At 49.8% G+C, this 19,227-nt stretch overlaps 1 protein-coding gene across 3 annotated transcripts in view; it reads right to left on the reverse strand.

Annotated features, from left to right (window-relative positions):
- Nucleotides 1–10,607: 10,607 nt before the first annotated feature.
- CEP104 (centrosomal protein 104) overlaps nucleotides 10,608–19,227 on the reverse strand; it is a 45,707-nt gene continuing 37,087 nt past the window's right edge. For all 3 annotated transcript variants that reach the window (XM_074379961.1, XM_039474191.2, XM_039474190.2), the window contains 2 exons: nucleotides 15,168–15,258; nucleotides 10,608–13,944 (listed from right to left, as the gene is read on the reverse strand). In XM_074379961.1, the coding sequence (XP_074236062.1) occupies nucleotides 13,829–13,944; nucleotides 15,168–15,258 (207 nt within the window). In that variant the 3' untranslated portion in view covers nucleotides 10,608–13,828. The remainder of the gene's footprint in view (nucleotides 13,945–15,167; nucleotides 15,259–19,227) is intronic.

Below are 19,227 nucleotides of genomic sequence, written 5' to 3' on the forward strand. Positions count from 1 at the left end.
AGGGTTTCACCATGTGGGCCAGGCTGGTCTCAAACACCTGACCTCAGGTGATTTGCCTGCTACGGCCTACCAAAGTGCTGGGATTATAGGCATGAGCCATTGCACTTGGCCCCAAAATTTTTATTTATATATTTATTGAGACAGGGTCTTGTTCTGTTACCCAGGCTGGAGTGCGGTGGTGCCAACTCTGCTCACCTCAGTCTCAACTTCCCTGGCTCCAGTGATCCTGCCACCTCAGCCTCCCAAGTAGCTGGTACCACAGGCATGCACCACCATGCCTGGCTAAGTTTTGCATTTTTTGTAAAGCTGGGGTTTTGCCATGTTGCCCAGGCTGGTCTCAAACCCCTGAGCTCAAGTAATCCACCTGCCTCAGACTCCCAAATTGCTAGGCTTACAGATATGAGTCACCACACCTGGCCAAAAAATAAAATTCTAAGCCCCAAAACCATCTGAATGGACCCCTCCTCTGGGCCAAAGGCATTCCCTAGTTAACCGGAAAAACTACTTCAGGGGCCAGGTGCGGTGGCTCATGCCTGTAATCCCAACACTTTGGGAGGCCGAGGCAGGAGGATCATGAGACCAGCCTGGCCAACATGATGAAACCCCATCTCTACTAAAGATAGAAAAAGTTAGCTGGGTGTGGAGGTGGACGCCTATAATCCCAGCTACTCCGGAGGCTGAAGCAGGAGAATCACTTGAATCCGGGAGGTGAAACTGCAGTGAGTCAACATCATGCCATTGCACTCCAGCCTGGGCGACAGGGCAAGACTCCATCTCAAAAACAGAAACAAAAAAACTAGTTTAGGTCATGGTGGGAAAGGTCAGACGTGGCGGGTGGGGTTGGACATGCCTCATTCTACCGTCCTCCACTGGAAATTCAGGCCCACTTGACCATCATGAACATCAACACAGATCTTAAGACTGACAAAGCCAGGCCGGGTGAGGTGGTTCTCGCCTGTCATCCCAACACTTTGGGAGGCCAAGGTAGGCAGATCACCTGAGGTCAGGAGTTCAAGACCAGTGTGGCCAACATGGTGAAACCCCGACTCTACTGAAAATACAAAAAGTAACCAGGCATGGTGGCGGGCGCCTGTAATCCAAGCTACTTGGGAGGCTGAGGCAGGAAAATTGCTTAAACCCAAGAGGCGGAGGTTGCAGTGAGCCGAGATTGTGTCACTATACTGCAGCCTGGGTGACAGAGCAAGGCTCCATCTCCAAAAAAAAAACGGACAAAGCTGACTCTTCGTAGCAATGACACCAAATTCCAGCTGCCTCTAGTAGAGCATTACATGACAGATAAAGACCCTGAATGAAACTGAAGTATTTTACCCCAAATTATATTTCTTTGCCATATCTTAAAATAGTTCTGCAAGGCTATTGTGGGAGAAATCTGCATTCTGAAGACAGTCTCCTTGCTTTGCTGGGCCTTTTTCCTGATCCAGGAGAGAATCAACTCTGATCAAAAGACATTTACAGGCCAGGTGCAGTAGCTGACTCCTGTAATACCAGCACTTTGGGAGGCTGAAGCAGGCAGATCACCTTAGGTCAGGAGTTTAAGAACAGCCCTGGCCAACATGGTGAAGCCCCATCCCTACTAAAAATACAAAAATTAGCTAGGCTTGGTGGCAGGTGCCTATAATCCCAGCTACTTGGAGGCTGAGGCAGGAGAATCACTTCAACCCAGGAGGCAGAGGTTGCAGTGAGCTGAGATTGCACCATTGCACTCCAGCCTGGGCCACAGAGGGAGTTTCCATTTGAAAGAGAGAGAGAGAGGAGAGAGAGAGAGAGAGAGAGAGAGAGAAAGAGAGAGAGAGAGAGAAATTCGGGGATCTAATTTTGAAGCAAACCAGGCACAGAGACCCAGCTCTGGATGCTGCTGCTCTGTGGGAGTTAGGAACAGTGAGCCCATCACTACCAGCCCAAGTCAGGATGGCACAAACTGGACCTTCAGACAGGCCTTTACTTGAGATAAGCTTTGGAACAAGACACGTGGCCCTGCACCCTCCTGTACCACTCCCACTTGTTTCCCACACCAAGTTTTCCTTCCGAAGTCCCTCACTCAGCCACAAAGACAGAGGGTCTCTCGGAGCCATGAGCCCAGCCATGTCCCATCTGCTGGTGTAGAAAGTAAAAAGTTCCTCTTCAAAGTTTCCCTTCTTGTTAAAGAATGTTAGACATAAGGAAATAAGTACATTCTATGTCCTTGTACTTTAACCAAGATATCGGTGCTGGACGTGCTCACAGGCATGTTCCAGCTCACAGCCTATGCCCCTTCCTTTTTGGACTTCCTCTATCCTTTGTGCTCCATTGCCTTTACCTACTTAGAAAAGTTTAAAGTTGTTAGCCAATTGGGTTTTAGTTTAGATTGTGAGATCTGGCTCCAACCAACAGAGATCTGACACAGCAGTAAGAACCCAATGCTTAAGGAATACATGTGCTTGCCTTTTCCTTGTTCATTGTACTCTTGTGACAAGATGGCTAAGAGGAGTACCCTTTCTGCAGAAAGTGAAATTGCTTTACTGAGAGAACTTTTTGTCTGAATACTAATTTTTCCTTGCGGTACTTAGGAACAAGCATTCTGTCTCTAACAGCTGGCATTTGTTTAATAAACTGCTTTCCTTCTACCACACCTCCCTTCTCATGTTTTTGGTCTTTGAGTAGCCAGGCTTGAGCTGGTTACAAATTGGGTGCCTTGCGTGAGGCACTGTGTTGTGAGTGGCTCAGCCTGTGCACCTGCTTTCCAGTGAATGCAGAAATTGGCCACAGGAGTCCCAGGGCTTACCCACTCTTGCTACCAGGCAGGACAGCAGCCACTTGCAAATGCCAATGCCAGCTGCTCATGGCCAACTGACCCCAGAACTAGGACCTTAGTGGCCAACTGACCCCAGGACTAGGACCTTAGAGAATCCTAGTAGCTGCTGAGACTGCCTTTGTCTTGGGGAGTTTTTCTCCTTCCCGCTTCATGATATCAGCAGCTCTCATGCTCTGCTGATGGGAGGGAAGCAGCATATGGGATGTCAACTGAAGTGCACCCAGAAATCCACTGTGTCTGTCCTCTGGGGCTTTAGCTGTCTAGAGCTAGTATTGGTACTCTGCGGTGCTGCCTGGATCTCTGTGTCATTTGGACCTAATGCAGGTCACTCTGTGGTGCTGTGTGGCTTTGGGACAGGACCTCAGGACTTTGCTGCAGTCTACCCTCTGGAGAGATCTGTTTGTGCTTGTGTCTCTGTTTAGTGTTGCACCTTCTTCCAAGGGTGCTTAGCAACAGTCTCCATCCCAACGGCCAAGACCAGGTCCATATGATTGTCAGAAAGCAGCCAGATAGGTTGCTTCTCTCCTCACTAGGTGTGTTATCCCATTTTCACTCTGCTCATAAAGACATACTCAAGACTGGGAAGAAAAAGAGGTTTAATTGGACTTACAGTTCCACATGGCTGGTGAGACCTCATCAGAATCATGGCAGGAGGTGAAAGGTACGTCTTACAAGGTGGTGGCAAGACAAAATGAAGAAGATGCAAAAGCGGAAATCCCCCCTAATAAAACCATCAGATCTCATGAGACTTATTCACTACCTTGAGAACAGTATGCGGGGGAAACCACCCCATGATTCAGATGATCTCCCACTGGGTCCCTCCCACAACATATGGCAATTATGGGAGTACAGTTCACAATGAGATTTGGATGGGGACACAGAGCCAAACCATATCACTAGGGGAGAAATAGGTTCCAGCAATTTCCTTTGATTTTGTCATCCTCTTTGGGAATCCAGAGTAGTTCGTGTATCTGTGTCAAATTTTGTTGGTGGAAAAAGCACGTAAACCCTTTTCTAGACTGAGACTCCAGCTGGTTCCATACTGTGGCCCATTTTGTGCATATTTTAAAACAATGGGCAAACTATAATAAGGAAGATTCAGAGCTCACTCACATGGCCGACCTGCAGCTGCAGAGTTCAAGTCTTCTAAAGCTCTCTATTTCTCCCTTTTCCTTTCTGCCTGCTTTGAATCTGCTGTTAAGTTATTGGTGTTGGCTGGGCGTGGTGGCTCACGCCTGTAATCCCAGCACTTTGGGAGGCCGAGGCGGGTGGATCACGAGGTCGAGAGATCGAGACCATCCTGGTCAACATGGTGAAACCCCGTCTCTACTAAAAATACAAAAAATTAGCTGGGCATGGTGGCGCGTGCCTGTAATCCCAGCTACTCAGGAGGCTGAGGCAGGAGAATTGCCTGAACCCAGGAGGCGGAGGTTGCAGTGAGCCGAGATCGCGCCATTGCACTCCAGCCTGGGTAACGAGAGTGAAACTCCGTCTCAAAAAAAAAAGTTATTGGTGTTGAGATAAAACTCACTGTTTTACTTGGAAATTTTGTTTTTCTTACGCAGTTGAGCCAGTTCCAGCTAAAATATAAACACCGGAAACCTATTTGAAAGTGGAGGGAAAAAAGAGGTTTTAAAGTTAAAGCTGCCGTGAATACTGCTTTATCCAAAATTTTGGTCTGCAGCTTTCCTTGGATTACCTTTCAGGGCAAACAAAGCTTAGCCATGTGAACAGGTTCCAGTTTTGTCAGAAATAACTTGGGTCCAGCTATCTTTTATAGGTCAGTGAGTCTGTGATGCTCCCTCCTGGCAGGAGTTCCAAGGTGAGAGTTATTGGATCTATGTTTGTGTGTGTATGCATACCTCTTTGGATGTGTTTATGTATATGTGCATGTATTGTGCGTTGTGTCTAGGCTACCACATTGGCTTATAAGTAGATGAGTCCTCATAGATTAAGTCCAAATACCTTTCAAGTCCACGTGAATTTAGTAATCTTTAATAAATGAGCTGGATTTAAATGTATTGTCAAAAGAAAAATAAAAATTTCTTCAGAATCATCAGTATACACTTTTGCCTGGGTAAATAAGTTTTACATTTGCCTCTGCTAAATGTTTTAAGCTGTCAGGGTTTGGCAAAAATGTTATGAGACTATAAACCGAGACAAAAGTGGAATAATCTGTGTATGATTTTTTTTTTTTGACAAATAAGACTAAGATTGTTGATTCAATGAAAACAGCTGAATCTTTTGAGTTATTGGCAAAATGCCCATGTGTTTAATTTTAAAATTCTTACGTAAAGGTGAACATCTAATGTTCATAGACTTTAAAAATGGTTAACAAGGGCTGGACATGGTGGCTCATGCCTATAATCCCAACACTTTGGGAAGCTGAGGCAGGGGGATCATTTGAGCCCAGGAAATAAAGACAGTCTGGCCAATGTAGTGAGATCCCATTTCTACAAAAAACTTTAAAAATTCACTGGGTGTGGTGGTATATGTCTGTAGTCCAAGTTACTCAGGAAGGTAAGGTGGGAAGATGGCTTGGGTCCAGTGAGGCTGCAGAGAGCTATAGTTGTGCCATGGCTCCCTAGTTGGGGCAATACAGTGAGACCCTGTTTTTGAAAAATGATTAACAGGAAAATAATTTAAAATCATGACTAGCTTTGTGTAATGTCTCAGTTTTCAGAAGTAATCTAGATAAATTAGAAAAACCTGAGTTTGTGTAAATGAGATAAATGCTTATAAGTGGACAGGAGAGTCATTTGAGTCCAGGAAATCAAGACCAGCCTAGCCAATGTAGTGAAACTACATTGAGAAAAGATTGTGCTATGGGAAAATGTGTTTCTAAAAATTATGGAATGGTTTCATCTACAAAATAACTTCTGATAGTTTAAGATTTCTTGCTTCCTGGGTTTTCACTAAAATTTAAGGTTGCTAAGAATAGGAATTCTAATAATATGTAAGTCTGTAAATATTGAGAGAAAAAAATAATTTTATGTAATTTGAAAATTGTTTAAAAGTTATGAAGAAAGGTAAAAAGAAACTAGTAAGTAGGGGAGAGAGTAATAAAAAAAGTTTTATATATGAAGATATATTTTTGGTAAGGATATGAAGAAAATAATTTCATATAAGAAAGGATATTATGTGGTCAATTCTTATCCTAAAGTAAAATGACTAGAAAAGAGAGAAGTATAAGACAAGTTAGAAAGTCCAAACATGTTGTAGATGGTCAGTATAAGTTGTGATATAGTTTGTAAAGGGCAATTACCAGAGACTGGGTAATTTATAAAGAGGTTTGATTGACTTATGATTCTGCAGGCTCTGCAGGAAGTGTAGCATGAGAATCTTCTTGGGGATGCCTCAGGGAGCTTTTACTCATGGCGGAGGTAAAGCAGGAGCTAGAGAGTGAGGGGGAGGTGCCATATACTTTCAAACAACCAGATCTCATGAGAACGCTCTATCACCAGGACAGGACCAAGGGGATGGTGCTAAACCCTTCATGAGAAATCCGCTCCCATGATCCACCTCCCACCAGGCCCCTCCTCCAACATTGAGGACTACATTTCAATATGAGATGTGGGTGGGGACACAGATCCAAACCATATCAAACTCACCATTGCACTCCAGCCTGGGTGGCAGAGCCCAGCAGACTCCCAGAGTTGAGGAGACAGCTGAGAAGCCAAGACCAGGGTGGCTAGGATAAGAGGATAAGAGGACAGGGCACCCTTAGCTTGAGCACCTCCACTGAGTGCTGGCCACTCTCTTCTAACTCCCAGCACTGAACACATTTTTTTTTTTTTAAATGGAGTCTCACTCTGTCACCGCAGGCTGGAGTATAATGGTGTGATCTAAGCTCATTGCAACCTTTGCCTCCTGGGTTCAAGTGATTCTTCTGTCTCAGCCTCCAAGTAGCTGGAATTAGAGATACCTGCCACTATGCCTGGCTAATTTTTGTATTTTTTAGTAGAGACAGGGTTTCGCCATGTTGCCCAGGTTAGTTTCAAACTCCTGACCTCAAGTAATCTGCCTGCCTCGGCCTCCCAAGGTGCTGGGATTACAGGTACAAGCCACCATGCCCCACCACTGAACACATTTTAAAAAGGACCACTCAGGGGTGTGGTGGCTCACGCCTGTAATCCCAGCATCCTGGGAGGCTGAGGTGGGAGGATCACTTAAGCTTAGGACTTCCAGACCAGCCTGGGCAACACGGTGAGATTCACCTGTACAAAAATGTAAAAATTAGCTGGGCATGGTGTCGTGTGCCTACAGTCCCAGTTACTCAAGAGGCTGAGGCAGGAGGATCACTTGAGCCCAGGAGGTTGAAGGTTGCAATGAGCTGAGATTGCACCACTGCACTCCAGACTGGGTGACAGAGTGAGACCCTATCTCAAAAAAATAATAAGGAAACAGAGAGGATCAGGTGTCTTAGTCTGCTTGTTATAACAAAATATCTGAGACTGGGTAATTTATAGAAAGCAGAGGTTTCTTTCTAACAGCTGTGGAGGCTGGGAGTCCAAGCATCCTCTGGAGGGAGAGAGCGGAAGTGGGCTGTGTCCTCACAGGGCAGAAGGTGAAGAGGGATCCCACACCCAAGGCCCCGCACTCACTTTGTTTTGGAGACAGGGTCTCACTCTGTCACCCAGGCTGAGTGCACTGGCACATTCATGGCTCACTTCAGCCTCGACCTCCAAGGCTCATTTGATCCTCCTCCCTCAGCCACCCGAATAAGTGGGACTACAGGCACACGCCACCTCCACACTCAGCTAATTTTTTATTTTTTGTAGAGATAGGGTCTCACTATGTTGCCCAGGTTGGTCTTGAACTCCTAGATGTTAGCGATCCTCTCATCTCGGCTTCCCAAAGGGCTCGTTTTATGGGTGTGAGCTACCGTGTCTGGCTCCAAGACCTTTTATTGTTGCAGAAATCCATCCATGAGGACAGGGCCTACCATCGGGCCCCACCTCCCTATACTATTGCACCGGGGAGTGAGTTTCCAGCCTGTGAATTTGCAGGCACATTCACCCACCAGCACCAGGCAACACAGTGCTGCCTGATGTGCTACCCAGAGTAACACAGGAGGTATGAGACCCACATTACAGAGGCGAATGGGCTGCCAATGACACTGACGTTGGTGATCAAATAGTTTGCAGGGGGCCTGGGGAACATGGTGGGACCCCCCCCCAAAAAAAAATTAGCTGGGGTTGGTGGCTTGTGCCTGTAGTCCCAGCTACTCAGGAGACTGAGGTGGGAAGATGGGTTGAGCCCAGGAGTTAAGTGACTGCGGTGAGTCATCATAGCACCACTGTACTCCAGCCTGTGCAGCGGAGTGAGACTCTGTCTCTGGAATTAAAGAAAAGTTCCGAAGTGGGAGAGATTTTCCTCCCTCTCCCCTGCCTGTCCCTGTCCCAGGGCTTCATTCTTAGGAAGGAGGGATGCTCTGGGAACCCCTGAGTTTGGAAGATGCTCTGGTAGGATTTTGCAGCTGGGAGTGTGGGCAGTGGGGGCTCCCCTGCCTTCAGGCTGCCCACTGCCCTCTGCTGGCTGGGCCTCACCTCCACTGATCCTCAGAGGTGCTCCCCACTTACGGGCTGGTGCCTGACACCCTGAGGCCAGTTGTGCAGAGGGCTGGAAAAGGCCTGGAGTGTGTGTGTGTTCTCTTTGGCACACAGTGCATAGCAAGGGTGTTGGGATGCAGCCCAACCCTGTTCATGGGTGCCCCGTGTCCTGGCAGTGATGAGGGAGTGAGAAAAGAAATAAGACAGGGCCAAGGGTAGATGTTCACAGCATAGGTCCAGGGGTCCAACACACTTTCTCGCAGGGTGATTTGCATTGGCACTGAGCTCTGGGCTCCACACGCTTTTTATTGGGTGCATTATCTTGTTAATCTTGCAGGCCGTGGGGAGCGGGGTGGAGAAGGAAGATGGCCGGGGGAAGAGCACGTGTCTGTAGCATTCAATAGCAAATGTAGTTCTTCTAAGAAATGCTAAGGACACTGAGTTTTGTTTTTTTTTGTTTTTTTTTGGAGACGGAGTTTCGCTCTTGTTACTCAGGAAATGCTAAGGACACTGAGTTTTTACCACCCGTTCTCTATCCAGGTGAAGTTTGCAAATGAGGCACAATGGATAGGGCACCATACTGTCTGAGCACACACCGTGCATCAAGGGACTTTTATCTCCTGAGCACTGTGACCCAGAGCAGTCAGAAATACTCCATATTCTGAGAACACAGAGCCTGTGGCGTTCCAGTTCTCTCTGCCCTGCGAGCTCCCCGTCCTGCGAGCTCCCCCCGTCCTGCGAGCTCCCCCTGTCCTGCGAGCTCCCCCTGTCCTGAGCTCCCCGTCCTGCGAGCTCCCCCTGTCCTGAGCTCCCCCTGTCCTGCGAGCTCCCCCTGTCCTGCGAGCTCCCCCTGTCCTGCGAGCTCCCCCTGTCCTGAGCTCCCTGTCCTGCGAACTCCCCCGTCCTGAGCTCCCCGTCCTGCGAGCTCCCCCCGTCCTGCGAGCTCCCCATGTCCTGCGAGCTCCCCGTGTCCTGCGAGCTCCCGTCTGCAAAGACCCTCCCGAGTCTTGTGAGCAGAGGTTGCGTTCCTTCCCAGAGTTCTCGCACAAGCCCTCTTTAGGAGACCCTCATGCAAACCCTGTGTTGGGAAGAGATCGTGGGACCAAAGCCGTCTCTGCTGCCTCGCAACCACACTGCAGCGTCCCGCGGTTATGAAGCTCTCAGACGGTCTTCACTAGAGGCCTCCTGTTACCACTTGATCTCTGCTTTTATTTTACTGCACCACAGTTTGGAGTTTTCTTAATTCAGTATTTGATCCGTGGCACAAATCTCCGTGTATAAAAAGCAAAACAACCTTGTAATCATTTAACTGTTAAGTAACACAGGTCTGCCCCTGGCCATCTTTTCATACAAAGGGGACCTTCACTTCCATTTTACAGGTGAGGAAACTGAGGCAGTGGCAAGCTGTGGTCACACACTCCCTGGAAACTGCTCCATCAGTGGAGTCAGGATCTCCCATGCTATTTTCTTTTTCTTTTTCTTTTTTTTTTTTTTTGAGACGGAGTTTCGCTCTTGTTACCCAGGCTGGAGTGCAATGGCGAGATCTCGGCTCACCGCAACCTCCACCTCCTGGGCTCAGGCAATTCTCCTGCCTCAGCCTCCTGAGTAGCTGGGATTACAGGCACGCGCCACCACACCCAGCTAGTTTTTTGTATTTTTAGTAGAGACGGGGTTTCACCATGTTGACCAGGATGGTCTCGATCTCTCGACCTCGTGATCCACCCGCCTCGGCCTCCCAAAGTGCTGGGATTACAGGCTTGAGCCACCGCGCCCGGCCACCCCATGCTATTTTCAAGATCCAGATAGTGCCAAGGTTCCTCTGGACCAGAACCTTCTTCCCTGCAGTCAGAGGGCAGGCAGGGGCTTTGCCCTGCAGCTGTGTGTGCCTGGAATCTCTCTGTTCTGTCATTGAGGATGACAACAGTGGCCTTGTATGGTCACGGATTCCCGCAGACCGGCTTCCGTCCCGCTGGGTGGTCTCAAGCCACGCCTCCCTGCAGGGTGGGCTCACAGGCTCACTGCCTAAGCCCTGGTCATGACTTTCCTCCCACAGCTCAGCCTACCCAGCTTTCCAATCGAGGGTGCCACAGCCACGGCCCCTGGTTTTCCTGGGCAGCAGGTGGGTGATCATGGTGCCGTGCTTAGTTGAAAAGCAAAACAGCCTTGAGAGCTGGTAACATCCCTCTTTCAAAGGGGGAAAACCTATGAAGAGACCAGAAAGTATAATCCTCTATTCGGCACAATTAGAGAACTTGGAGAACATCCTGAATTTATTCCACAGGATAGAACTGGTCAGTCATTTTCTCTAATCTCCATGTGGTTTCAAATCGTCTAGTTTCTTCAACAGTGAACTTGTTTTGACAAAGAGCTTATTCTAGGGCCCAAACTCTCTCAGGGCAACTTTATACCTGTTGTCTCTTTTTTCACCAATTGTTGATCTACTTTTTTAATTTTCTTGAGATGGAGTCTCGCTCTGTTGCCCAGGCTGGAGTGCAGTGGCACCATCTCAGCTCACTGCAATCTCTGCCTCCCGGGTTCAAGTGATTCTCCTGCCTCACTCAGCCTCCTGAGTAGCTGGGATTACAGGTGTGTACCACCACGCCTGGCTAATTTTTGTATTTTTAGTAGAGACAAGGTGTCACCATGTTAGTCAGGTTGGTCTCGAACACCTGACCTCATGATCCGCCCGCCTTGGCCTCCCAAAGTGCTGGGATTACAGGCATGAGCCACCGCGCCCAGACTGTCAATCTGTTTTCTAAGGTTTCAGGGCTGGGCTATACTTGTTTAATAAAGTAAATGTAATTGGCAAATTGCTTCTTAATTGTAATGTTGAAATAAAGTGACAAAACATTTAGTGATCTTTTTATTAATATACTCAGGGTGAATTAACCCTTAAGCCCTAAAACAATAAAAATAAATTACTTAGATATTTTATAATTGTGGTATTTGAAATAAAAACAAATATAAAACTATGTTAAAATATTAAAAACTTGTAAAATTTCATTACAAGTATTTACATTTGTATTCTAATGCCAATTTATACATACAATCCTTTTAAATTAGATTTAATAGAATATCTTGACATGAAAATAATAGAATATTGAATATTCAGAACATGAGTAAAAATTCAATTATTAGTTAGTATTCCAAATTTAGTCATTTATTTATGAATGGCCAAGGGATCTTACAGTTCCTTTGAAGTTTTTTATACCAGATTCTCGGTCCCTTAACAATAGCCCTGTAAAGCTCTCAACAGCCATTAATCACTGGTAGGATCATTTCAACAAAAACACACGATTCTTCTAACTAACAAAAGAGGAATCTGTTTTAAATGAACCCAAGTTTGTCAATCACTAAAAATAACGTATTTTTATAGATGTTTTCTTTAAGTTCCAATATATAGAAAACATGTATATTTCTGAAAAGTTTTCATTGGTGAGAGAAGAAGAATTCTTTGGTTAACTTTTCTCGTTCATACTCTATCTAAAGCAACGAGTTCTATTTTGTCTGTTTTTTAAACATGAATTAGAAAATCATGGCCAACATCTCTTTGAGACCAGAAAGGATCATTTTACAGACATCTTAGGATCTGCACTCTGTTTTGTCTCATGAAGATTAAAGTTATTTCTCTTCTTATACTATTTTTTTTTTTTTTTAAGATGGAGTCTCACTCTGTCACCCAGGCTGGAGTGCAGTGGCACAATCTGACTCACCGCAACCTCCGCCTCCTGGATTCAAGTGATTCCCTACCTCAGCCTCCAGAGTAGCTGGGACTACAGGCATGCGCCACCATACCTGGCTAATTTTTGTATTTTTAGTAGAGACAGGGCTTGTATTGGCCAGGCTGGTCTCCAACTCCTGACCTCAAGATCCATCCTCCTCGGCCTCCCAAAGTGCTGGGATTACAGGCTTGAGCACTGCGCCTGGCCGCGCCTCTCCTTATACTTTAAAAACATTTAGCAGAGCATATTCTTAAAGATTCTTGGTAGTCTTATTCTTACTTAGTATTCTGAGTCAAGTGGAGGTATATTTACCAAACGAGATTAATTCACACAAATTCATGGTTATTAACGTATCCAAACCAGGGAGTACATTGTTCAAATAGCGATTAGTTCTTAGATATTTTGTTGTTTCACACAGCTGGGAATTAAGAAATATTTATACACTAATTGCTCAACACAAACTCCATCAATCCCAAACCTTTCTAACTAGCATTTTCAAAGTCTGCCCATGCAACACCCGTGAGGCAAGCAGAAGCCCCGGGCACCAGGTGGGAGGGGACTGCCCTCAGTCCGTGGTAGCCTCAGCCCCTGGGAGCACAGGCTGGGGCAGGGAGAGTGTAGGCGCTTCCAGACAGCCCCTGACTCCCTCCATACAGTGGTCTGGACGTGACACAGGCCCCAAGCTACAGACGAAACCCATGGCTCACTCCCCCAGGACGGGATGGCTGGTTGGAGATGGTTTCTGAGGTTTGGTTACATCATTTGAAGCAACATATTGGTGTTTCAAACACCCTATGAACAGTCTGAAGAAAGTAAACATATGGGCCCAGTCACAACATGGAGTTGAAGGGACGGGATGGGCCCACACCAGCGGGCTTCTGCGTTCTGCGAGCAGAGTGACCAGGTGGAAATTCATTTCATAGTGACTGCCTCCACATTTCTTTAGGAATTCCAAAGTGTGGAGAATGCGAAGCGCCTCCAGGCAAAGGCACTGCATGGGCACACCTGTGTCCGCCTCAGTTCCAGGCGGGGGCTGACGTCTGTCACAGAGGCAGCGCTACTAGAGAAGCATCCAGCAAGGTGCTTGCCGAGGTGGGACCCATTCTCAAAAACACTACGAATTTAAAAAGATGTTCTCTTTTGCCTTTATTTCTTGCTCTAGTGGGAACGTGAGTTCTGCTACCGGGGGCTGAGCGCACTGGGCATGGCCAGCTGACGGGGCCTGCAGGGAGGAGGAGGCGCGCTGGAGGCCAGTGCGCTTGGCCACTCTCCCGGAACCACCGCGGGCCGAGCCACAGCCCTGTGGAAATTCTACTGCATGTGACAGGCAGCAATGTGCAAAAGGTTTCTGGTAATATTTAATGGAGTTCGCTCCCAGTACTAAGGAAAGTGGGGCCACGCCTGTGCTGCCTGCGGCCTTGCTAGCACCTCCCAGGTGGCGCCCTCAGGCTCTCCCCAAACAGGACGCATCCTCTTCTGATTCTAAGGCAGGCCTGAGACAGCCCTGAAGGCTCAGCGAAGAGCATGGGGTCCGGGCGCTGCACACAGGGTCTTTGGTTACTCCCATACGAATTGTGTGCATGAGAGCTGACGGCACGGACATATAAGAGGCGTGCACAGCTGGAAGCCGGGGACAGCAGCCAGAGCATGGGGCCACCAAGGCCAGAGAGTTCAGGAGAAATAGTGTGGAATCAGGAGACATGCTCCATCCCTTACAGAGACAAAGGAGCCAGAGTGCCGCGTCAGCGCCTGGCATGCGTCCTGCTGGAGCTCTTGCTCAGCCCGCCCTTTGGGGTGGGGATCTTGCTTCCGGCCTTTGACCCCGAGAGGCCTGATGCGGCCACAGCTGACCTTCTCCCTGCAGAACAAGCACAGGACCCACATTAGGAGGGGCGCTCCTACCCACAAACCAGATGTGGAACCTGTGGCCACAGTGTGAGTGGCCAGGAGTGGCCAGACACCGATCAACAGTGTCCGAGGACCCATGGTGATGGCCGGCACCTGACTGCAGGGCTCAGGGCTGGGCCTGGTGGGGTCTGCACAGTGGGCAGCGGTCACGCGGTCCCCAGGGACCACGCTGACAGCGGATGTGGGAAGTGGCTGTGCTGGCCGGCTGCACATGCACACATGGTGGCACCAGGAGAGGAAGAGAATGCAGAGGAAACATGTGACATGGGACAGAGGGCACAGAGCCGCCCTGGCATTAGCCTGGAACTCAGCTCCAGCAGCAGAGGCAGGGCGGCCACAGGGACTGGAGAGAGGCTTCCTGGCTGGCTGGCGGTCAGCAGGCGGCCCAGGAGCCTCTCTTTCTCCGTGTGGCAGAGGTTGGGATGTGGATGCCCTGAAACCAGGTACAGGCCTCAGCCCAGGGCCTGGCACATACCCGACACCCACAAACATCGTCACTCCTCAAATACAGTCGTGTATCGAAGGCTTTGCCATCAGGAATAATTTTCTAATAAAAGATCCTATTTTCTTGCAAGGCATCCCAAATCTGACGTGAAACAGCTCATGTGACTCCTACATCAGGCAGTGGCATTAGTTGTGGGTCTACTCTTTAGCTTCCTTTTTTTTTGGAGGCAGAGTCTCACTCTGCTGCCCAGGCTAGAGAGCAACAGCATGATCCCAGCTTACCACAACCTCTACCTCCCGAGTTCAAGAGATTCTCCTGCTTCAGCCTCTCAAGTAGCTGGGATGATGGGCCCCCGCCACTGTGCACAGCTAATTTTTTTTATAGGGTTTCATCATGTTGGCCAGGCTGGTCTTGAACTCCTGACCTTCAATGATCCAACTGCCTTGGCCCCCAAAGTTCTGGGATTACAGGCGTGAGCCACCGTGCCTGGCCGGCTTCCTGATTCTAAACACTCATGTCAGTGATGCAGAAAGAGCAGAGGACCGGAGTGGGAGCCTTTGCACGTGGAGAATTTCGGTCACACAATTATGGTTAGCCTGCTTACTAAGGAACCAGACCACCAGAGAGAGGCTGGGATTTTTTTTTTTTTTTAAAGGGATGGGGTCTTGCCATGTTGCCCTGCCGGGGATGCTCTTTAGAGTAAGTGGAAACGGAGGGCTGGCCCTCACCTGGCTGCAGTGCTGGGGCCCTCTGCAGAACGTGTGTCTTGCGCAGGTTCATGGTGCAGCCGGCTGGGCCCATCAGATGAGCTTTCCATGCCTGCAGTGGAGGAGGCACAGAGTTAATCAGGCAGGACTGACCTGGGGCACTACCTCAGACCCAAAGGGACTCACTGTGCAAGCTGAAAACAAGGGGCGGCCACACAAGCAGGAGCCGCAGAACAGCTCCATCACCGGGACACCTCCCCTCGGGTGTGCTGTGATGGCCTCTGTGGTCTGTGCAGAGCACAGCTCAGGACGCACTAAGTCCTGTTGCCAGGCGAGCCTGCGTCCAGTCCCCACCCAGCCACACAGGGCCCTTGGCGTCAGCGTCTCCGAGCACAGCAGGGTGTGTACGCAAATGCAAGGGTGAGAAGCAGGGTGCCCATGTGACTATGGTCCAGGCCAGAAGAGAGAATGTGCCAGGTCCCACGGGCTCCCCACCAGCTCGCTGCCGACCGTTCCTTGTGGAGTTCCCACTCTTTTCATCCCTGCTCCTCCTGAGCCACGCCACATGCACTCACCCTGCAGAATGTGGGGCTCACGTGGCCCTGACTGCCTGGGCAGCCAGCTTCTTTCCTTCAGGACCGGTTATGAGACCGTCTACGCGGAGACGGGGGTTATAAATTACAGGGTTATAAACGCGTCACTGCTGATTCCGAGTCTCTGGACATTCTGGTTGTTCCTGGCTTTTCCCTTCTATTTAAACAACCCTCCCGAGGCTGGACACGGTGGCTCATGCCTGTAATCCCAGCACTTTGAGACGCCGAGGTGGATCACCTGAGTTCAGGAGTTCAAGACCAGTCTGGTCAACATGGTGAAACCCCGTCTCTACTAAAAATACAAAATTAGCTGGGCGTGGTGGTGCACACCTGTAATCCCAGCTACTCAGGAGACTGAGGCAGGATAATTGCTTGAACTCAGGAGGCAGAGGTTGCAGTGAGCCGAGATCACGCCACTGCACTCCAGCCTGGGCGACATGAAATTCCGTCTCAAAACCAAAAACAATGCTCCCCAGGGACACTGCTCCAGCTGTTCCCCCATTCTCTGGTGCACCAGTATCTCCACCAGACACAGCCCTGCCTCTCCCTGATCCCTCTCTCTCTCTCTCACCAGTGGCCGCCAGTATCTGCCTGCCTGTGGCAGCCCCAGCCCAACTCCCTCCTGTCCTGCTTCAGCTGCTCCAGGCAGGCCTGGGTTCTGGTCTCTCCATTCCACCAGCACGAAAGCTGGGGCGCCTTCTCATCAGAACGTGACCCATCCGCATACGGGGTGCACCTGCTCACCCCCTCCCTGGTGGAGGGACATGGCCTGCCCTAAAGGCTCTACTTCCTCCCTCCCCAGCACAGAGGCGGCAGGTCCCCCTCCATCCCTCGAATCTGGGTGACTGTGGTTTGCTTTGGCCAGTGGAACAGTGGCAGACATGTGGCGGGGAGGCTGAAATGAACGCGTGTGCCCGGGCTGGTCTCGCTCTTGCCCTCTGCCATTGCTGCGGGAATGCCAGGCCCAGGCTGGCGTGCCGGGATCAGACACAGGCAGGCAGGCCGAGGCGCCGCAGCTGCCTCCAGACTGTCCTAGATCAGTCTTCAGCTGCGGACCCCAGGTGTGTGTGTGAGCCCAACCTGGCCAGCAAGAGCCAGGCAGCTGCGATCAGCTGAGCCCAGCCAGGCCAGCAGGCATCCTCTCTGACCGGCTGCGTTCCTCCCCTGGGCGTCGTCCCCAGCACCTGGTTCGCCGCCTCCCTCCCACTCTGCCCGGGCTTAGCCCGTGGTCCTCTTCTGTCTGCACTTGCCCCTCAGGAGTGGTTCCAGTAACATGACCTCACACCCACTTCCCATACACGCCGACAACCCCGCGTTTCCACCTGCAGCCGTCTGTCTAGCTGCCTGCACACCTCAGGCATTTTGACTCCATAGCTCCAGGATGAGCTACTGAGCGCCCTGGGTTCCTGACGGCACTCACTACCTCACCACGTAGTGAGGACTCCAGCAAGTCCTGGCTCTGCCTGCAGTGTGCGCCCCGAATCTCACCGCTTCTCGTCACTTAGCTCTCTGCTACCACTGACCTCTCTGTCCCACAGTCTCTCAACAGAGCAGCAAAAGTGGCTGGCATGGGGTCTGCCAAGTCACGCCCTCTCTTCCACCCAAACCCTGCAGGGACGCTGCCTTTCACTCACTTCGAAGAGTAACAGTCAATAGTTTTCATCCCCAATATTGCCTTTCAGTCTATGTCCTTTGATGAAGACGTTCTCCCCGTTTACAGCTGAATAGTTTCATGATAAAGAGTCCAGTTCTGTTGTGTTAAGCATGTTCACGATGCCGTGCAGCCAATTTCCAGAACTCTCTTCATTTTACAAAACCCAAACTCTGGCCCGACCTTCTTCATTTTAATGGAACTGAATGTATCAGCCTCTTCCATCAAGGCTTCCACTGTGTCTGTTTGAGAAATCCCTTCCTGGTCTGAAGTCACAGGGACATCCTCTGGTCCACAGCACCTCCTATGAGATTCACAGCTGGGCCTTGCAAACTGCAATCGCAGATCCACCTAGCTTCCTGTTTTTCCTTTGTGAGACAGAGTCTCGCTCTGTCACCAGGCTGGAGTGCAGTGGTGTGATCTTGGCTCACTGCAACCTCCGCCTCCCAGGTTCAAGCAATTCTCCTGTCTCAACCTCCCGACTAGCTGGGATTACAGGCGTGCCACCATGCCCAGCTAATTTTTGTATTTTTAGTAGAGATGGGGTTTCACCATGTTGGCCAGGCTGGTCTCGATCTCCTAACCTCATGGTCCGCCCGCCCCGGCCCCCACAGTGCTGGGATCAGAGGCAGAGCCACTGCGCCCAGTTAATTTTTGTATTTTTAGTAGAGACGCGGTTTTGCCATGTTGGCCAGGCTGGTCTTGATCTCCTGACCTGGTGGTCCGCCCGCCTCGGCCCCCACAGTGCTGGGATCACAGGTGGAGCCCCCATGCGCGGCCCACTCGGAGCTTTCTTCTAAGCATGGTGGAAGGTGTCGAACTTCACTGTTTACTCTTGACATCATTCACAAAAATTCCAGATGTTAGAACTGGCACACAAGGACTTTAAAGTAGATTCTTAACGTCTGTTCGAGGACTTAAATGTGGAATGAAGTGCCCCTGATAGCTATCAGAACCTGGGCCAAACTTGAAAGCATGTAAGTCAAAGACACAAAGGCTGCAGACTGCATGATTCTGTTTACAGGAACTGTCCAGAGCAGGCAAATCCCTGGAGACGAAAACTAGACAGAGGGTCGGCAGGGGCTGGAGAGGGGGCTGGGAGAAATGGAGCCACACTCAGGCAGTGCTGTCTTGTGGGTGCTGGAAAAGCTCCCAGTGTGTGCTGATGCTCGCACAACTCTGAATACACGAGAATCCACTGATCTGTTCACGGGGGGGACGCTGTGCAGCCTGGATCACCAGAAAGCCGTTAAAAACAGGTGATCTTAATACGTGAACAGATGTGAAACTCGGCAGAGAAATGAAACGTGTAAAAAACATCCCAGCCAAATACAAACACTAGAACTAGAAAGTACAAGACTAGAAATAGAAAATTTACTTAACAGAGGACTGGAGAGGGAGGGAAGGAGATGGGGCGTGGGGCCCTTCAACTAGAACCGAAAGGAGACCCCGGACACAGCCCAGTGAGCCACAGGGCAGACCCAACGCTCTTCACACTCACAAGCCCGTAGGCAGGAGAGAAGGGAGGGAACGCTGGCAAAACAATTCACACAAAATTAGAAAGATGGGTCTCAGCAGGCTGGAGTGGCCTCGAGGAGTGAGCTGTCCCGCAGAGAGGCCCCCAGTGTTGAGGACAGTGGGGGCCTCTAGGAGCTGAGTGGCTCTGGGTTGACAGTCCCCAAGAACATGGGACCTCAGTCCCATAACCACAAGGAAGTATGGCTGCCAGCTGCTGGGATGAGCCCGGAAGTGAGTCCTTCCCTAGCAGGGCCCACAGGTGAGAACACAGCTGGGCTCCGGACCCAGGGAACCTGTGAGGTAGTAAGTGCGTGTCTGT

This window comes from Saimiri boliviensis, chromosome 11 (assembly GCF_048565385.1).
Source record: "Saimiri boliviensis isolate mSaiBol1 chromosome 11, mSaiBol1.pri, whole genome shotgun sequence".
In the NCBI taxonomy this organism is placed as follows: domain Eukaryota; kingdom Metazoa; phylum Chordata; class Mammalia; order Primates; family Cebidae; genus Saimiri; species Saimiri boliviensis.